At 51.3% G+C, this 18450-nt stretch overlaps 1 protein-coding gene across 1 annotated transcript in view; it reads right to left on the reverse strand.

Moving 5' to 3' along the window:
* SGSM1 (small G protein signaling modulator 1) overlaps positions 1-18170 on the reverse strand; it is a 34521-nt gene extending 16351 nt beyond the window's left edge. Inside the window, exons 1-9 of the mRNA XM_010582263.1 lie at positions 18101-18170; positions 14155-14171; positions 12706-12781; positions 3827-3989; positions 2846-2998; positions 2207-2274; positions 1536-1681; positions 933-1064; positions 229-353 (exon numbers count right to left, since the gene is read on the reverse strand). Coding sequence (XP_010580565.1) covers positions 229-353; positions 933-1064; positions 1536-1681; positions 2207-2274; positions 2846-2998; positions 3827-3989; positions 12706-12781; positions 14155-14171; positions 18101-18170 — 950 coding nt within the window. The remainder of the gene's footprint in view (positions 1-228; positions 354-932; positions 1065-1535; positions 1682-2206; positions 2275-2845; positions 2999-3826; positions 3990-12705; positions 12782-14154; positions 14172-18100) is intronic.
* Positions 18171-18450: the final 280 nt, after the last annotated feature.

The following is an 18450-nucleotide window of genomic DNA, read 5'->3' on the forward strand; positions in this document are numbered from 1 at the left end:
CCAGCAGAGATGGGCAATAGCACAGCATCTCACACTATCTCCTGCAGCCCACCTCTCCCACCACCTCAGGCCTCCTTTCCCAACCCTTCCCCTGTTACTGACTCCAGGATGATTGTTTTTGCTCTGCAGTCACTCACTGATGGCCTTGGACACCAGATCCAAACTCTGGACCAGGGGAACATTTGCCTCCCCTCTGCCCCATGCTAGGGCACACTCAGAGCCAGTCACCTCCTCTCGTAGTCCAGATCGCCCACAGAGCCGTTCATCAGCTGGTTGGGAGTCCACTTCAGTGCCATGATGTCAGCAGTCTGGTGAAGGGACAGATATCCCGGGATCGCCTCCATGTCATCTCGCTTGAGAAGAGAAACAGAGAGAGAGAGAGAGAGACAGAGAGATGGTGAGAGCAGGCTGGAAGACACCAGAAGCATGAAGCACCACCTCAGGCTACCCGAGGCTGAGCCATGCCCTGGAGCACAATCCCGGACCGTAACACAGCCCTGCCTGCTGCCCCTGAGCCCATCCACTCAACAACGGTGAGAAACCCACAGTAGCCCTGCAAAACCTCCCAGCAGAGACAACAGGACAGCTCACCAGCTTGGAGAAGGGCCGAGAGCAGCTGCCCAGCTGAGGCAAACTTAACAGCTCCACCTAAGCAGTTTGCACTTCATTTATTTGACTACAGTAAGCAGGAAGGGACAGAAGGAGGTATTTTGTGGCCTCTGGTCAAGAGAGGGCAGGGAGACGAGCCTGTTTCTACTCAGGCAGAAGCAGAGCTCTTCCATTCCACTGGGAGGATCCATACCACCAGTCACTGCCTTGCCAGATTAAAAATGAGCCTGTGCTTTTCTCCATCAAAGAGCAACCTGGGACAGAATTACCCAGCAGGGAGCAGAGCTGCATTTTAAAGCCCAGATGCCCCAGCAGGTACTTACTGGCTGCACCAGGACATTGTTCTTGCCATAGAGGAGCGTGGCTCGGGAATTCTGGTGCAGCGACTCCACATAGTCCCTGGCAGACAGCGATGGCCGGTCATCCATACTGCCACTCGAATGCCTTTTCTGAATCTGGAAGAGATCCACCTACAAACGTGAGGTGAGCACAGATGCCTCTTGCTTTCAAAAAGCTTCTCTTGAAAGCTCATTCCCTCCTCACTTATACACTTAGAAGAAAGTCACTACTAGAAATCTTTCCCCCTGTGCTCTCTAAGAGGATTCCTGGCTCTGGCCAAGCTCGATTCTGTACTTAGAGAAGTCCCAGGAGCGTGCTTTGTTTGCAATAAACAGGGCAGACTTCAGCTGCCTTTGCTTTTCGTTCACACATAAAGTTCTCAAAAGGCAGAGACCCCACGACGCAGTGCTGCATTGGTCCAGCAGCCTCCCCAGTCCTTGTTCCCAGCATTTCTGGCTTGAAGACTTCAAGTAACTGCACTTTTCAAGCAGATGGAGCCTCAAGCCCTGGTGAGCGCTGCCTGTGCACCCCAGGAGGAGCACTGTGAGGGGCTGTCACACTCCCAGCCTGGTCGTCCCCCTACTCACGCAGAGTGCCGGGCGCTTGGTGGGCGAGTCCTGGCGACAGTGCGAGCTGTGGATCCGGTGCCTCTGAACCAGCTCGTCAGCTGAGGGGTCTGTCCAGAAGTGGTCAGCAGTCTTCATCTTTGTGTACTCTAGTGCACAGGGCCCCACTGCGCAGAGAAGAAAATCGTAAACACAAGGAAGTCATCGGAGTTGTTCCAATGACTGTGGTCACCTCTCAGATCCCCAGAGCCCAGCACCTCAGAGCAGGGGTGGTAGGACAGCAGGCAGCAAGCACCAGGCTCACCACATATTGCTGCATTGTGTAACAGCAGCAAATAATTCAGAGGGGTCAGCTGGCCCTGGCAGTGAGCAATAACACACTGCCTGCCTGGTCACGTCCATACCAAGCCCTGCGTTGCAGCACTGCACTGCTTCCCAGATCCTGGCTTCAGCCCTGGTTTATGCCCACCAGCATTACTGAAGCCTGTGCAAGGCAAGGAAACCCTCAAGCTCAGCCTTGCAACTGTCCACCTGTATGCACTGCTCAGCAGCCACAGGGCTACCTGTCCAGGGTTATTAAGTTTTCTGAAGTTCTTACTAGGAAACAACTGCACTTCACATCCCTGATCACAGAACTGGGAACACAGGTTTGGAAAGCAAGCTGTCAAAGTAGGGTAAGAGGAAAGTGTTACCCAATAAGGATGCAAGAATTGGCCCATCCACGGGATCCATCAGGAGAGCTTCTTTCTCATAGTACTTACTAGAAAAAAATTAAAGAAAGCAGAATGCTGTAGCATTTCAACCCCTTGGGACTACAAAATGATAGAGACAGTAGTTTAAATCACTGTAATGCCCTTCTCCTTCTCTATCGCTCCTTGATGGTGAAAGGGCAAGAAGCCCTTAACAGGCTGTTTCTGCTAGTCGTGAAATTCCTGGGGAATTGATGCCCTCCTGCAGCACATTGCAAGCATCACCATCTCCTAACAAAGCATCCCCAGGACAGTAGATGACACCTGACCAGGACAGGACACCTCAGCATACAGTTTCCAGAAGTCAAGGGCAAGGACAATGCAGTCCCTGACAACCCAGCCGTCAGCAGAGCAAGTGTGGCCTGTCTTTATTTTAGGGAGTGTATGGTGGCCACCAGCAGCAGGGAATCAGTCAGAGTCCCTGTGATAGGCACAGAGTGACATAGCTGGCCTGTCCCATGCAGGGACTTCTCTGGCCCACTTGGACACAACTCAGCTAGGAACACCTCCAGCACCATCGAAAGGGGCAGATGCTGGCAGTGAGTTGGGACAGGCAAATGGTTGGCCTGTGCCAGCACTCACCTGCTGTTTTCTACCAAGTAATGCACGATTTTATCCAAGACCTTTTCAAAGAGGGCTGTGCGGATCCAGAGGTGCTTGATGGCTTGAGGAGACAGGTTGGGCAGCTTCGGCATCTTACGCACATTCTCCGGGATGCCCTGGACTTGATTTCGTCTTTAGAGGTACAAGGCAAAAGACAACAACATCACTGGCTCAGCACTGAGCACTGCAGGAGCCTAGGGCACTCATGGCACCTTGTGGGGCCATGAGGCCAGGGTTTCAGTGGTGCTGACTGGTGGCTGGGGAATGCCCAGGGAACCGCATGGGGACAGGGCTCTGGAGACTGCTGCCTTCATGTGTTCCACCCCCTACTCCAGAAGACACACGTTTACATTTGAAAAATGAATTCACTAAATCAGTTTCCCACTGTAAAGGCACCCTAAAACAAGCCTCTGCCTCAGCAGTCCTCCAACCCACACACCTTTTCCACTGGTGCCTGAGGACAGCAGTTCACAAGCAAAGCAGCTTATCTTAGGACAACATAAAGATTCCTGCCCCCAGGTAGCTGCTCCATCCATCTCCCTGGTTCCTGTCCAAGGATGAGTAAGCCACTCTCAAACGGGAGTTGAATTAATGCAGGTTCAAGCCCTGCACATTGAGGCAGACCAAGTTTGGTTCCAGTTGGCTTAGTGCACTGGCCCATAAACTGTGACAGTTCAGGAGCAAACATGCTTAGCTGTCCCTGAAGCATGAGACAAGGGGCAGAGGAAGTAAGAACTTGTCCATCCTAGCTTAAACCACAATTGCGACTCACAGTCTCCTAGAATAGCAACCAGTTCAGTCAAGATATCAAAAGCCCAGGACAGGACTCTGCTCCACTGAAAAAGCAATTCCTTCTGTAGAGGCTCAAGTTGGGCATTGCGATCCACAGCCATACCCAAACTACAGACCCACACCAAAACATGAGTGACCTGTGGGATAATAGCAATGCTGGTGCCTTACGCATTCTCAATGAGCTGCTCCAGGTCTTGCACTTTCTTGCAAAGCTCCTCTGCCAGAGGAAAGCTCTTTCCCACCTTCATAAACAGAGCTGCTATCTTGTTGCTGCGCAGGAATCCTGCTGCCCTCCGCTTCAAGCCGTACAACACACAGGCTTCCACAGCAGCTGCAACAAAGCAAAGCTGTTACTGAAGCAGCAGGCGAACTCAGAGCTCACATCACAACAGACGGTCTTCTGCTGCATCCATGACCTGACTCCACATCAGAAATGCTTCCCAAGAGGAAACCAGCACCATGGTCTACTTCTGCCTAGGCAGAGATTAGGGAACAGAGATGTCTTTTGACCCAAAGCAGCAGACAGTGGTACGGCTTTTCTGACTGCAGAGTCATCATTTCTGCTGACTATATAGAGGTACAATATTAGTTTTGCAAAACAGAAGAAAAATTGAGGCTGGTGAAGTCTATTAGAAGTTCGGCTAGCCTGAACAAAACGACTAGCTTGATGGAAGTAAACATGAACTGTGGGTGTGCCAAGATGTAAGAACTTCAAAGGAAAGTTAACCTGAGCCTGCTAAAGTAGATCCAGGGTCTCCCTGAAATCACCTGAGCGGGACCGGTCAGGGAGACTAACTTGTCTTGGACTGACTTATCTGACCAACCGACAGCCTAAAGAGACCTTACTAGACTGGTGATAAAATGGGAATGTGCAGCTTTTGGACCACAGAGATGGTACCTCTGTGCCACCAACAGTGAGCAGTCTGCGCTGATGTGCCAAGCTAGCAGCCTGGATTAGGATTTATCAGGGCGCTTTGCTCATTCATAAAAACAGAGCGGGAGAAAGGACTTGGACCGCTTTGCTCACAGCCCTTTGTTCTGAAAGTGCCAGGATCCAGCTCCACTACATGATACCCTGAATGCAAACAAATCGATGCTAACGCGGGGAAATCTCAGCATGCACGGAGGTTGCATCCTGCTTCTAGGTCTGTGCCAGCACGATCGCTGTCAGCAGAGCGGTGATTTTCCCAGCAGAGTAGTGACCAGCTCATGGCGTGGCAGTAATCGTATGGATCAGGAGCTGCCAACAGCCTGCTCATACAGAGTCACTCAGGTTAAGCCTGTGGGAGTAAACAGTTTATCTGTAGTTTAACAGCTTGGAGCTAAGTGTGGCTCTACACCGCACAGTGATGCATCTGGCTCTGCTCCCTTGGTTAAAGGGGCCTGAAACCATTTCGGGTGACCAGACTGTCTATGGGGCCAGCAGCCCCAGCCAAGCCTGGGACAGAGAGCAGGCTTCTGCAGTGTCATTGGGGAGGGCACTGCCAACAGCACACCAGACTTGGGATCCCTCTGCAAGGTCAGCACATGAGTCCCTCTCCTTTCTCTCCAGTGTGCTGATCAGTCCAGCCACCATCATTAACCAATGGGCTAGATGGAAGGATGGGATGTAAAACTTCTCAGACAATATATTTTAAGACAGAGAACATCCCCACCTGGCCTTCAGGAAAATGTCCTCATCAGACATGCAACAACTAACAAGCAAGCGTGCTGCATCTTCTCCAGGTAGGATAATTGCTTGGCTATGCAGATAAACAGGCTGACATTCTCCTCGCAGGTTTCTTGCAGATCATAGAGAAACCAAACAACTCCCTGAAGTTTTCCCTTCGGCCCAGTCTGAGGGATGGAACAGGAGATTTTGCCCCCTGGCCCCCTGTGCTGGGATGGTCCAAGCGAGAAGGAGAAAGCTCAGGAGTGAGAGGCAGGTACACTGAGGACTTCTAAAGCAGCAGAGGAAACGGTGCAATTTTTTCACAAAAAATCTCACTGTCCACGCAAACGTTTTCCTGAAAAACCTAAATGCAACAGAGAACCTGGGGATAAACCACAGGCAATGCCAGCAGCTCAGTCTGGCTTCGGAGACCCTCCCAGCTCGGTGGTGACTCAGCTGGCTCCTGGCAGCTGGTACTCAGCAGTTAAGTCCCCGTGCAAGGCTTCACCTAACTCCCTGCACTGGGCTCTGCCAAAAGGCAGCATCAGGCACTCGCCAAACCACAGCGAGTGCCCAGAAAGCACCAGCCGCCTGCCCTCTCCTGCCAGGCTCCCTGCCCAGGCACGCAGCAAGCGGGGAGCCAGCTCTGCTGACGATGGGAGACAGAAAGATGTGCACACGTACAGGCTCCACTGGCAATCTGTTTGCCAGAGTCCCCTGGGAGGGAGGGCTTAGGATGGATGTCTAGTGTCAAACACAGACTTATTAAACAGGCTGATCAAAGCACTGGAAAATTACACGGACTCACAGTTCTCCAGGCTATTGATCTGGGTCTGACAACAAGCTTTCTGGCACACTGGCACCCCTCCTTCCCCAGGAACCCGATGCTGCAGAGCCAGCCATGCTGAGCCTTCCCTGCAGCGGCCCAGCAGATGCTGATTCGCCTCTCGCTTGGAAAGGCATTTTTTTCCTACAGCTGAACAACTCTATGGAGACATTTTAAAAGATATTTCGTGCAGACCCATCAACATCAGCTCCCAGGGCTGAGAGAGACTCTCATTAGCTCTGCCCTTCTTAGTGCTATGCCCAAATTCACCATCAAGCAGGCAGGGCGGGTGTGCAGCATCTGAGGTGCTGCAAGACACGTCCTGTGCTAACGGCAGAAAAGCAACACATTTGGGCCAGCCGAGTCCTGCTCACCCAATACCAGCCATTCAGAGCCACTGGATGGATACCTAGTTTTTAAACAAAGCCGTACACAAACCCTCCTGAAGCCCAGAAATGCTGCAAATAGCATGGCCCATGCACGATGGGTCTTCCTACCTGTCCCAGAGGATTACTTGCAGCTGCAAAGTAAGACCAGACTGCTTCATGGCTTTGGGACCAAATGCAAGAAGACCCACCCCTCCCTCACACACTCAACTCATCCCACCCAACATCCCTTCATTCATTTGTTCTGTGCTCCAAGGCTGAAATACAAGTGACAGACACAAACAACCCTACCTGCCTGAGACTGCATCCAGTCATGCCCATTTTAGAGTGTCCAGCCATGGAGCAGGCATATCCCAAAAGCTCAGGCAGATCTCCGCTGCTAACCTCCCACAGTGGAGTCAACCCCAGTCAAGTGAGGCCAGGAGCTAGCTGGAGTGGAATTGCAAGCAGAAAAGCCACAGCTTTGTTTTGGGAATGCAAGGTTATGCCAACATACAGCTGAACAAGAAATCACAGCAGCACCTTCAAAACCTGGGGACAAGTATTCCCTCTCCACGGAGACTGAAGCGAGGGCGAGATCTCTGTGGGACCACACTGCCCATGCCAGCACTCTACCGATGGAGCTGGACTTCAGCCCCAGTGTCTGCTGCCAGCACTAGGCAGGGCACCATCACCCTCTCCTCTAAATTGTGTTTTTGGGGATTTCACTGTTCTCAAGCAGCCATCTCCAGCTCTTTGCAGCAAGAGCTAGCCTGGCTGGGCTCCAACGCTCAGCTGGTATAGCTGGGCACCGGAGCTGCTGGACATGGTGCAAGAGCAGCGCTGGATTTGTGGCACTCCCAGCTCTGCCAGGCCATCAGCTGTCAAATCAATGTACGCTGCCCAACAGCAACTTATCAGGGCCCAGTTTTCTGCCAGCTGCACATGGTAGCAGGAGGCCAGCAAGACAATGAGCCCAAAAAGCCCCTCTGTGACTCACACCCACCCTCGTACGCCAGAGAGACAAGTCTCGCAAGCAAGCCTGGGGCAGGCAGATGAGGTCTGCCTCTGCTGCCCACCAACATACCTTAGCAAACAAGGCACCCTCTTCCTCTGCTGGGCCCTGGACTGCCAGACGGTACTGAGCCAGGAGATGACACCCCACCCGGGCAAGCACAGGGCTGTGCGAAGCAGCCCAGCCGAGGGGCCACCGCGGCTCACAGCACCCCGACAGACAACTTCTGTTGGACACCAGATGCTCGATGTGCCATCAGTTCCACTCTGAATTTCCAGCAGGTGAGTGAGAGCACTCATGCTCGCGCAGAAGAGCAGCAGATCGCTTTGCTCATGTCACGGCCAGTGCATCACACCTCCCTGCCAGCTAGGGAGCAGCACACGGGAGAAAACCCAGACTGCTGAAAAGCCTCCCAGCACACTCCAGGAAGATGGAGCAGTCATCAGCATCTGTCCTCAAAACTGTAGCTTGAACCTCTCCAAAACACTACTCCTGCTGGCAAAACCACACCCAAATGTGCAGTCTCCATAGGAAAAACTCTCCCTGTGCTCTCCCAAGGGCTCAAAGGCTTGAGCACACAAACTAAGAGCACCTTGTCTACACTAAATGCAGGGGTAATGGTAGTTTCTTTTTTAACCTTATGATTTTTTAAGCCCAGATCATAACTTGCCTACTGTCACCACTGCAAACAGATGCTGCAAAGAGGCTCTCCCCATGCCTAAGGATGTAATCTATAGCAGAGACACACAGTGCAGGGTCTCCGTGCAGCTACACCCAGGTGAGGTGGGAGTTTTGATTCCTGGCAAAAGACTAAAGATATTTCTGAGATCCTGAGAGTGCTCTGGCCTGGCACGATTCAAACCACTCAGGGGTTGAGAACGAAGGCAGTCTCGGCACTGAAGTGGACAACAAGCCTCTTGGCTCATGCAGGCCCCCAGCCCTGCCGCCAGCTCTCCATCAGCCTCCCAGGGCAGCATGAACGTGACAGATGCCAACTCGCGTTTGTCTGCTTCATACCTTTCCCTTGCAGGCAAAACAGGGCAGCTGGGAGCAGCTGCCCTTTCCTGCCAGACCACTGGTTTCATCAGAAGGGGTTTGCGGTACGCTGGCTACGCAGAGGATGAGGAGGGCTCAATGAGGAAGGCTCTGTGAGGAAGGCAGCTCTCCCCAGAGAAAAGGGCAGCTCTGCCTAGCCAGAGCCAGGCTTGCAGCAGCATGCTCTGCTTGTCAGGAAAAGAGGTTATTTATGAGCTCACCCGGCTCATGGATAGTCACAACACTGAGCAAGGTGCGCATATCATTCAAATGAGAGCGCAACAGCAGACAGACCAGAAGGTGTAGACACCAGAAGCCAGTGAAAGTGCAGCAGCATCATTAAGAAGACAGAAGGAACCAACAAGCCCTTCGTGCCTGGATGCCTCAGCTCTGTGTCGCAGGAGGCTATAAATAATTCCAGGCTGCGAAGCCTCGTGCTGCACAGAAAAGCAGAGAATGAGTCACACCTTGAAGTCTGTTCTGCTCTTTCGATGCCATTCGGTCGACAGCGTATAAAGGCACACAGGCCTGAAACAAGCATCTGCATGTCTTTTATACGAGGGCCCAGGAGAAAAGGAAGAAGGCAGCCTCTTTGCTCTCCAAAGCAGAAAAGGAGACCTCCTCACAGCTCCCTTCTCTTTCTTTTTTGTGCCTGTATCTGTGGATGCTACGGCCTTATTCAGTGGCGACAGCACTGCACGAGCCTTCTTGGAGCAACTTCTTCAAAAGCTAGTTTTTACCTACTTCTGTCATTTTCTTCCCAGCCTCCAAATTAGCAAGTTGCCCTTCAGCTATCTGTAAATTGAGGAATGCCGCTCCCCCTCCACACGCTGTCTGCTGCATTTGCTCAGCAGCAGCCACATGGCCCCAGCCTGGGCGTGCTGGAAGCACAGCTGACTGTAACTCAGCAAACATCTCTGCTGAGAGCGACAGGCACAGCAAGCAGATCAGGCTGCAAACGGGAACAGGCTGCCACCCCCCTTACCTGGAAGCCAGGGCTCGTGGTGTCAGAGCAGAGCAGCAGAGAGGTTCCCTGGCACCTTCAGTCCCACGGCTGAGCCACAGGATGACAGGGAAGTTTCTCGGTTTGCCCTTTAAAGAAACTGCTTGCAGGGGACAGCCAGCCTCCTTCCCTTAACACAGCTTCTCTGCAGAAAGCAGGGAAGGTTTGTCAGCAGCTCTGTGCCCTGCAGAAAGGAGTACAGGTTGCTTCTGCCATCTAAGTGCTCTGCAGAGGCAACTGCTGGCCTGGGAAGGCCCCTGGTCTCAGGGGTTCACCACTGCATGGCAGCAAGGGACAAAGAGGTGCCCGAGACCTGCTCCAGGACCAGCCTGGCATGTTGCAGAGGCCAAGCTCTGCACAGCGGTGTCCCCAGGGATTCCACACAGACCTCCAAGGACCACGACGAGCAGGAAGGCCGTGACTATTAGGAAGGCTCAGGCCAAGGGAGCCCACAACACCACCTCCACAACATGGCATCGCTGGGCCCAGTCTCCAGCTCTGCAGCCACCAGCGCTGTAGCCTGCCTGCTCAGCCATTGCTCTGCATGTTAGCATAGACGCTACCACGGCAGCCAGGAGCAGGGAGAGCCGGCAAGTGGGGGATAGCACAGGCGCCAGGGCTGCAAAATTGGTGAGTGGGCAGAGAGGGAGCACAGCTTCTTCCAGCAGAGCTACGATGATGCCTCCTGTCTGTCTTCTCAGTAGAAATGTGTGAAACGGAGAGGGCAGCGGGCAAGCACCGCAGCCTGCTAAACCACAGGGGAGGCACAGCGTCCTCCGCAGTGGTACATGGCCAGTGAGTGTGTGAGATCAGACTGAGCCAGGAGAAAGGGCAGCACTCACCTTGCAGATGGAACCTCTACCCATGCCAGGGGCACAGGCACGCATGCCACACTCCCCAAAAGCCCCTTCCAAGCAGGGACAGATGCTGTGCTGTAGGACAAGACATCCTGCCCTGGGTGTCAGCGGGCAGAGGGAACTCCAACCACTTCCATCAGGAGTCCAGTGTAGGAAGCTTTTCTTGCAAAATTCAAGGAGCATCCCAAGGAGGGAAATTCCACTGATTTTGGTGGATGGAGCTTCATCTCACATGTGCAAGAGGAGAGGCACAACAGGGTAAGACACGGCAGAATCACTAGCCCGCAGCAAGCCACCTTCAGCAAACTACCTCCATCATTTGCCCAGTGCTGTCAGTGACCAGCAGCAACAGCTTTTACATCCACATCCCCCTGAGAGCAGTACCTGGCAGGAGAATCACTGCGTCTGGCAGGAGCCTGGCAGAACGGTCCATTGCAAAGCTGACTGCTGCTCTATATAACACTGCCAAGGGAAGGAGCTATAAACAGGTTCAAAAACTAAGGCACCTGGGAAAACCACCATTGGGCAAGCCTACTACCAAGCTGCAGGACAGCAAGGGACTTGCTCTTCTTCCGTAGCGGTCACTGGTGTCTCCCCAAACCAGTATCCTACTCTCAGACAGCTGCTAGTGAGGAGATAGAGGCAGATGGAGGGCACCAGGCGCCTTGCCAAAGCATGCTCTCGAGCTCTGGGTGAGTGGGTAAACACTTGAGACTGACAGGACTGCCAGGGCACAGAAATCACAGCTCACATCTCTGATTAATGCTGTCCCTTTGTTTCCTTGAAGTCCCCATCTGGCTCCAGCTCCATCCCACCTGCACCCCCAAGGGGCCAAGGAATTTTCTTATCCATGCAGCACCTAGCACAAAGGGCCTGTTCCACAGCCAGGGCTACAACCACCTCACCGATCCAACAGCCTGAAGTGCTTGCCCTGTTATCAACAGAGTAAGACTAATTGGTTTCTGCCTAGGTTTGAAATTCACCAAACACCCCCCAGTCCACCAGCCAGGTCTCCATACTTTTGCAAACACTGACCCTGGTAGCACTTGGCGGACTGGACAGCTGAAACTGCTGAAAAAGCTGTTTTACCTGGGCATTGTCCAGGCAGACACTTATTCTCCAGCTTGAACAGGTGACCAAAGCTGCACAGAAGGGCCAAAAGAATAGAAATAATCTCATTTTACCACCTTGATTGCAAAGTCTCCCCTCATGATCAGCAGTGATCCTATTAAAGGGCAAAATTCTGTTTTCATCTGTCAGAGAAGAGGTGGCGAGCCAACATGTTGGGCCGTTAGCACCGCTCCATGGGCTGGTCCAGCCCCCAGAAACCTTCTCTCGTGCAGTGCAGCTTCTGAGAGGAGCCTGGGCACTGCTGCCAAACAAGCTTGCCAGCCACACCGCACGTTACTGCATCACAGTCGCAGTTTGGGCTGCCACAAACCGTGCTGCTCCACGGGAGCTGGCGGGCTGCCCTGAATGCTCCTCCTGGGATGCGCTGGCCTGCCGAGCTCTGCACCAGGCAGGGTGCTGAGACCTGACCTCAAACTCGTTCCTGGTGGCACGTGTCACAAGGCTGCTCTCTCCTGCTCCACACTACCTCTGAGATACAAACACTCGTCCTTTCCTGCTCCACAGTTCTCGCCCAGAGTCGCCCCAGCATGTATGGCACACACAGTCCAACAGCTCTTCAGGGAGGTTTTTAAAAAAAGCTTTGCCGTGATTTTGATGGATCCATCCTGAAACACTTCCACGTTTACAAAATTGTCACACCAGTAGAAAAAAAAATAGGTGAAAAAAAGCAGGTTAAGTGAAAAGCACAGCTGCCAGAAAACAAGCCGGAAACCAGCACAATATCACAGCAAATCTTCCACAAGCTCCATTTAAAATTCTTTAGCAGCCTTCAGCCTCTCTGCTCCTGCACTCAGGCAGACTGAAGACTCCCTTCCATAAATTCCTATTCCATAATAGCAAAGAAATATTTGGACTTGACAGACTTTCTGTTGCATCAATTCTCAAGGGAATTAAGAGATTATTTCTAGTATTTCTTAAGTGACTGTATACACTGCCAACATCCCTCCCTCTTTTGACACACCTCAATATATTTCAAGCCCAGAGCAAAGGCCTCAGGGACTCAGACCGCTGCCAGAACAACTCATCCTCAGGCACTAACCACCTCCCCAGCCCCAGAGCTGGAGCGTGCCTACCACAGTCCCTGCACCAGGCAGGGAAGGGTGAACATGAAGAGGGTGCTCCAGCCCCCCAATTCATGTCAACATGTTGCCACCAGAGACTCACCACAGAAGGAGATGATGTGGCTGCTGTCCTCATGCACAAACTTCCTCGTCACCGCCTCCTCCATGATCTGCTTCACCTGTTGAACAGAGGTCTAGTTAGAGAAAATGTTGAATTTCAACCATAGACCAGAGTGAGAAGACCCGCGGTGGAGTCGGCATGAGGTGCTCTGCTTGCTTCGTGTCTATAAGGAAACCTCTTCTGCTCTCCGAGTTCTCTAACTGCCTCAAACAGCTCAACAGGTCTCACAGAGTATCACTGCATCTTTGCTTGTTGAGCATCACCAGCTATTTCAAAAAGTCAGATATAAAAAAAAAAAAAAAGGGTTGTTCTGTTTTTGAGAAACTTCAAAGAAAAACTATGAGCAGAGAATTAACTGCAGGAATCAAGCATCATTTAGATAAAAGACATCTTAATAAAGGTAACCAAATCTCATATTCAGTGCTTTTACAGTATTGTTATGTTCTTTCATTTTCTGGGGATTTGACAAATTTCATGTGACATAGCTGTCCCAAATGACTGTAGCTATCTGTCGATGCCAAAGTCAATGAACACCTGGCACCAAATGTGCCCAGGAATGCTATTTGCATAGCAATGCAATCAGTCCTGCCCTCCAAGTGACTGAGTCTGTACTGCTCATGACACATTTCTGGCACTCATTTCAGTGCAATTAATCAAAAGGAAGCTGTCGTATAGGTTGCGCATCAGGGGCACGATTAGGGGGAGAAAATAAACAGGAACCCACATAAATTAGGAGCGTAATTTTTGCATACACAAGATGGGAGGTCAGACCTGCCAGGTAAGCAGGCTGCAGAGAACAGATTCCAGCTTTGGAGAAGCTCCCAGGACTGCCTAGCTACTCCACAGCAGTAGCTCAGAGGAGCCTGAGGAGTCAACGACTACCAGAGCAAGAAATCCAAGTACCCCAAGCACTGCTGCTCTTCCACTAGTACCTGTCGCTGCCAGCACTGACACGGCCCAGCTTTCCCTCTCCCACTGAGAGCATCCCTTTTGTAGCATACAGACCCCTCAGACCTGTTTCGGAGATATGGCAGGGTCACCCTGTAAAGAAGTGCTAATGAACTCATTGTGCATTAAAGCTGTCTGTTACACATGCCCTCAGAGCCAGCAGGTACAACACGCTGCTATGAGACTGGTTCTCCATGGCTCAGCTTTAGCAGCTCAGACAGAACAGGATTATTCTGCAGGGCTCGCCCTCACCCTTTGGACACAGAGCATTGCCCACCGTGCCTGCAGCCTCAACAGATGTACCTGAGCCAGCTCTCAGCTCTCCAGCCCACCTTCCCATGCAGACTGCGTTGTTTGCTTGATATTTTGGAGCTAGAAAACTGGGCTAGGCCGAACTTTGTTCCAACCCTACACAGCAACTGCAGGTTGCAAACTTGAGTCGCTTATCAAAGGAGAGGATTTTTTTTTAAGTGCTTTGACTGCCTGTTTCCAATGATCAGCTTCCAACACAGGTTGCCAGCAGACTGTCCCACACCTTGCTGAATGTCTCCTGTTGGAAGGATGCTGTCCTCCCGCCGTGTCTCCCAGCGCTCCTGGGAGCTACCTTGCTGATGTGCTGAACTCAGTTATTGTCTACAAGGAGGATGGTGAAAGGAGCATCTGAACACATGCTGCTGCTAAACAGTAACGGTTCAGTTACTGTACTCCACAGAGGTGACTTCTCCCAGTGCCCACGAGTTGGGGGAATACTGCTCAGGGTGCTCTGACTTTCAGGGTGGGATTCTGCATGAAATGCCCTTAAAGCTGGATTATGTGGGGGAATATGGTCCTGCGATCAGGGCAGAGCAGAGCAGGGAATGCAGAGCAGCTGAGAGCTGCCTCAGCTCTGAAGCAACATCATCTCTGTTTGCCCCCACACCTCTGTAGGATGCAGGAGCTGCACACAAGAGATGTGGAGTTTAGTGCTCAGGGAGGTTTGAACCTTGCTCAGAAAGTGCTGGAGAAGTAGGTGTTATTAATGAAGTAGGCAGCCCTAGACTGACGGCCCCATGAACCACCATAGCTCTGCCAGCTGCCGTCCTCCAGCCACACTGCTTCCTCGACACCATGCCCACCACAGCCTCACTGGCAAAGCTCTGCCACCTCATACCAGCAGACCATAGGATCTGCCATCCCTCTGCCTGTCCCCCCCATCACCCCACAGCCCTGGTGTCAACACTGCAGCCTTTTCAGGCAGACCCCAGCTGTCCTGCTCCCAAGGTGCCGTGCCTGTTACAGCCAGGCTGCCCTACCCTGCTTGGAGCACCGTGACTTCCATCCCCAGCTGTCACCCTCCCTAATCCTGCCGAAATCAGAAAAACTCCAGCTGAATGTTTGGCCCTTAAATGTTCAGTTCCTAACTGTTTTTTTTAAATGCAGAGCTGCCAGCATGCCTGGATCTCATCTTCTAGTGCCTCTATAACATCTTGCTTTTCACTCTTTAGTTTCAGAAAACGCAGGGGAAAGGGTTCAGAGTGCAGAGATGTGGGTGTAAGAGAGGCTCTGCTTATCAAGATGTTCTCTCTAAAGGCACCGGGAGGAGGAAAAAACAGCAGGTCAAGACTTGACCAAGCAAACCTTATATGTATAAGAGACCTTTAATGGCATCATTTGGGGAATTAAACTCCTTTGAAAGATTTAATCAAGGTCATTCAGGCACAGCTGACAGCAGCTCAATAAAGGAAATCCTTTTACAAATATGGATTAACAAAAAAAAGTCATATCTAAAGCCAAAAGCATCTCTGCATGTCAAAACAATCAGGTCAGCTTCCAGCGCCGCTCTGCTCCAATGTGCTGGGTGATTAACAGAGCCTGCTTGTGAACTCAGCGGGAGCAGGACTTGCACAGTGATTTCACCTGTATCCCAGCACTCAGATGAGCTGACAATGAGTCAGGAACTCGCAGCAGGGAACATCACCGAGATGGATCTTGGGACTGGAGGTGGCTCAGAGTGCTGGAAATTCACCTTGGCACAGCACGATACAGCTCCTGCAGCTCCTACATCCCAACTCTTCGCTCAGAGCAGCAACTCCAGCTGCCGGAACACCCTAGGCACAGAGGTCTCCACTTCCAGAGACCCACAAAAAAAATCTCCCTCCTCTACCTCAGTGTTTTATTGTGGCAAGTGGCCCAAAACTGCAGCTGTCCCCTATCAGGGCACCTTCCTGCAAGGCAAGGCCAGGTGAGGTTAGCAAGCCCTTCATTTCCTTACACCCCACGCATAGTTTTACCCCTTGTACTGTTGCCACATGCTGAGCACCACGGAAGGGGGCAGCTGCAATCCTCAGGCTTCACGGCTCCAGCAGTGTTTTATTTTAAACTTTAACAACAGAAGGACCACTGTGAAACAGAAACAGGGACAGAGCAAGTCCCAGCAACAGGAAAGGAGTCCCCCTCTTCCATTTGCTGCATTATAGCGAGACATATCCCTTGACTCGGGCTGCAGTGGTGAATTGGAGACGGGAAACAGCACACACTTATTGTCCAGCAGCAACCAGCGCCCAGGTGCACGCCAAAACAGAGTTCCTCCTTTTCGTCCACCTGACATTACAAACGTCCAACAAAAACACGCCAATCCCTGCTTTTGAAACCCTGATCAGCCCAAGAACCATCACCAATCAGGCCCTTGTCGCAGCCCTGGCAGAAAGGTCCAGCAATGCATGATTTGGGGCCCTCAGGGATTCCCCAAAATTAGGCTCTCCCAGCAGGTTGAGTTGTCTTCGTCCAGATGGCTTATGGCCCTCACCTGGCCGGGCTGAGCTTCCTCCGTCAGCAGGTCATGGGCACTTCCCTCTCACATATCAACTAATCTACTAGAAAACGATGAACACACAGATATAAAATGTACTCTCACGGCAACACTGGTATTGCCCCTATTTTAATCCCCTCAAAATACATTTGAGCATCAATGCACATAGCTACATAGTTACCAGCTTCTGATTAAATTAGGAACGTATTCAAATTTAAGCAGTATATTCAAATATTTGTCAGCCACCTTTCATGCAAGCCGTCATCTCACTGCTCTGATGCAACGCCCGCAGTCACACCTACCGCAGGACTGCCTTCTGTGGGGCACGGACCATCTGCTTATCCAGTGCCTGTGGAGCAACCAGCACAGTGGGACTCCGGCTCTGACTGGGCATCTTGGTGCCAACACAGCACAAACAACCTGCACTCTCAAGGCACACAAAAAAAAACCTTCCAAGAGATGCAGTTTAGTGGAAAATTACTCATTACAAGAAAAAAAAAAAACCAACACTGTATTGACTAAGGTTATCACACTAAACAAAATAAATCAAAGATATCTAAAGAAACAGAAGTGGAAAGGGCATTACAACAAGGGCACTCACCTGACGTGAAGTGCTAGAGCAGAACCGGAGCAGCTATACAACAACTACAAAGCCCCAATAGGTAGGAGCCAGACAGATAGATACAGTCTCGTAACAGAAAACAAGTGTTATACCGAGAAAGTTTTCAAACAAAACAATCTTACATTTGCCCATAAATGGACATGGCTGGCATCTATCTGTAGGACAGCTCCAATCCAGAGAACCCCAAAACTCTTGACAGGTCTCCTATGCTGTTGTCTGCAGATCCCGAAGGACTCTCCCACCCGGACCCCAGCCCCTCCACAGCCAGCTGGAACCACAAACACTGCAGCAGCAGCCATCTGCCACAGTGTTCCCGGACCCTCTCCTGAAAGCGAAGTGGGTTTGTGACACTGCGGGGATGGAGAACACCAGCTAACCCACATTTGGCTCACTCCATAGAGAAGACTTGAACAGCCTCTAAATATGCTGCATTCCAGCATTTTAATGCTAATTGTCATATTGTAGCCAGAACAATCTCAACAAATGAAGCTGCCCACTCTTTATCTAAAGCCAGTCTAAGGAAAATGAGATGTTTGCTCTTCTTTTATTAGAAAGGAAATTAAAACAGCAACTAATAATTTGTGTGTAGGTAAACTCAAGAGGAATATCATAAAATATTCCACAGAAATAAAAACACTTCTCCTGGCTCCAGCTGTGAACACAGGACAAGTCACCCCCTGCTCTGGGACAGCAGGGTCACAGGGAGACCCCACAACAAGGTGTCCATACAAACCCAACAGCATCAATTGCAGTTCCAAAAATACAACAAAAGACAGGCTAGTCTCGACATTACTGTCTGACTCACTGACTTGTGAACAAGTGAGCTAGTCCTTCTTTGTTTCATGTGCATGTCTGAATTACAAGGAAAACAATTTCTTTTCCTCTTTATCCCTTCTCCAAACCTGGATCCAAGAGCCACAGGCAATGAGAAGAGTCCTTGGGTTATTCCATGAATCGGGGGCATCAGGAATCCCAGCACACCCACTTCAGACCAGGGATTTGAGCTTGCACCCCCATACCTCCAGTGAGGCTCTGGATCTCAGAGGTCTCAGCCTCTCCTTTGGCTCCCCTGGGCGTGGCCAGCTCCATCGCAGCGAAAACATTGCTATTAAAATTTTGTTTGACACACTGCTTCCCCCCGCCCCCGCTTCAAAAATAAATGAAAACAAAACCTTACCTATCCAACAGTCCCCAGACCCCAATGAGAGATGCAGGCTTAGATCTCTCTGCTCCAAAACTCCCAGGGTTACGGTTCATCCCAAAGTCCAACTTGCCCATAACAGAGCTTCATAACCGTACCCAGTCCCAGCTGTCATTTACATTGGTGGAGCAAGCCAAATATTACAGCAGTTACAATAACCACCGAGGT

The sequence above is a fragment of the Haliaeetus leucocephalus genome, unplaced genomic scaffold, assembly GCF_000737465.1.
Source record: "Haliaeetus leucocephalus isolate CR32 unplaced genomic scaffold, Haliaeetus_leucocephalus-4.0 Scaffold840, whole genome shotgun sequence".
NCBI classification, from domain to species: domain Eukaryota; kingdom Metazoa; phylum Chordata; class Aves; order Accipitriformes; family Accipitridae; genus Haliaeetus; species Haliaeetus leucocephalus.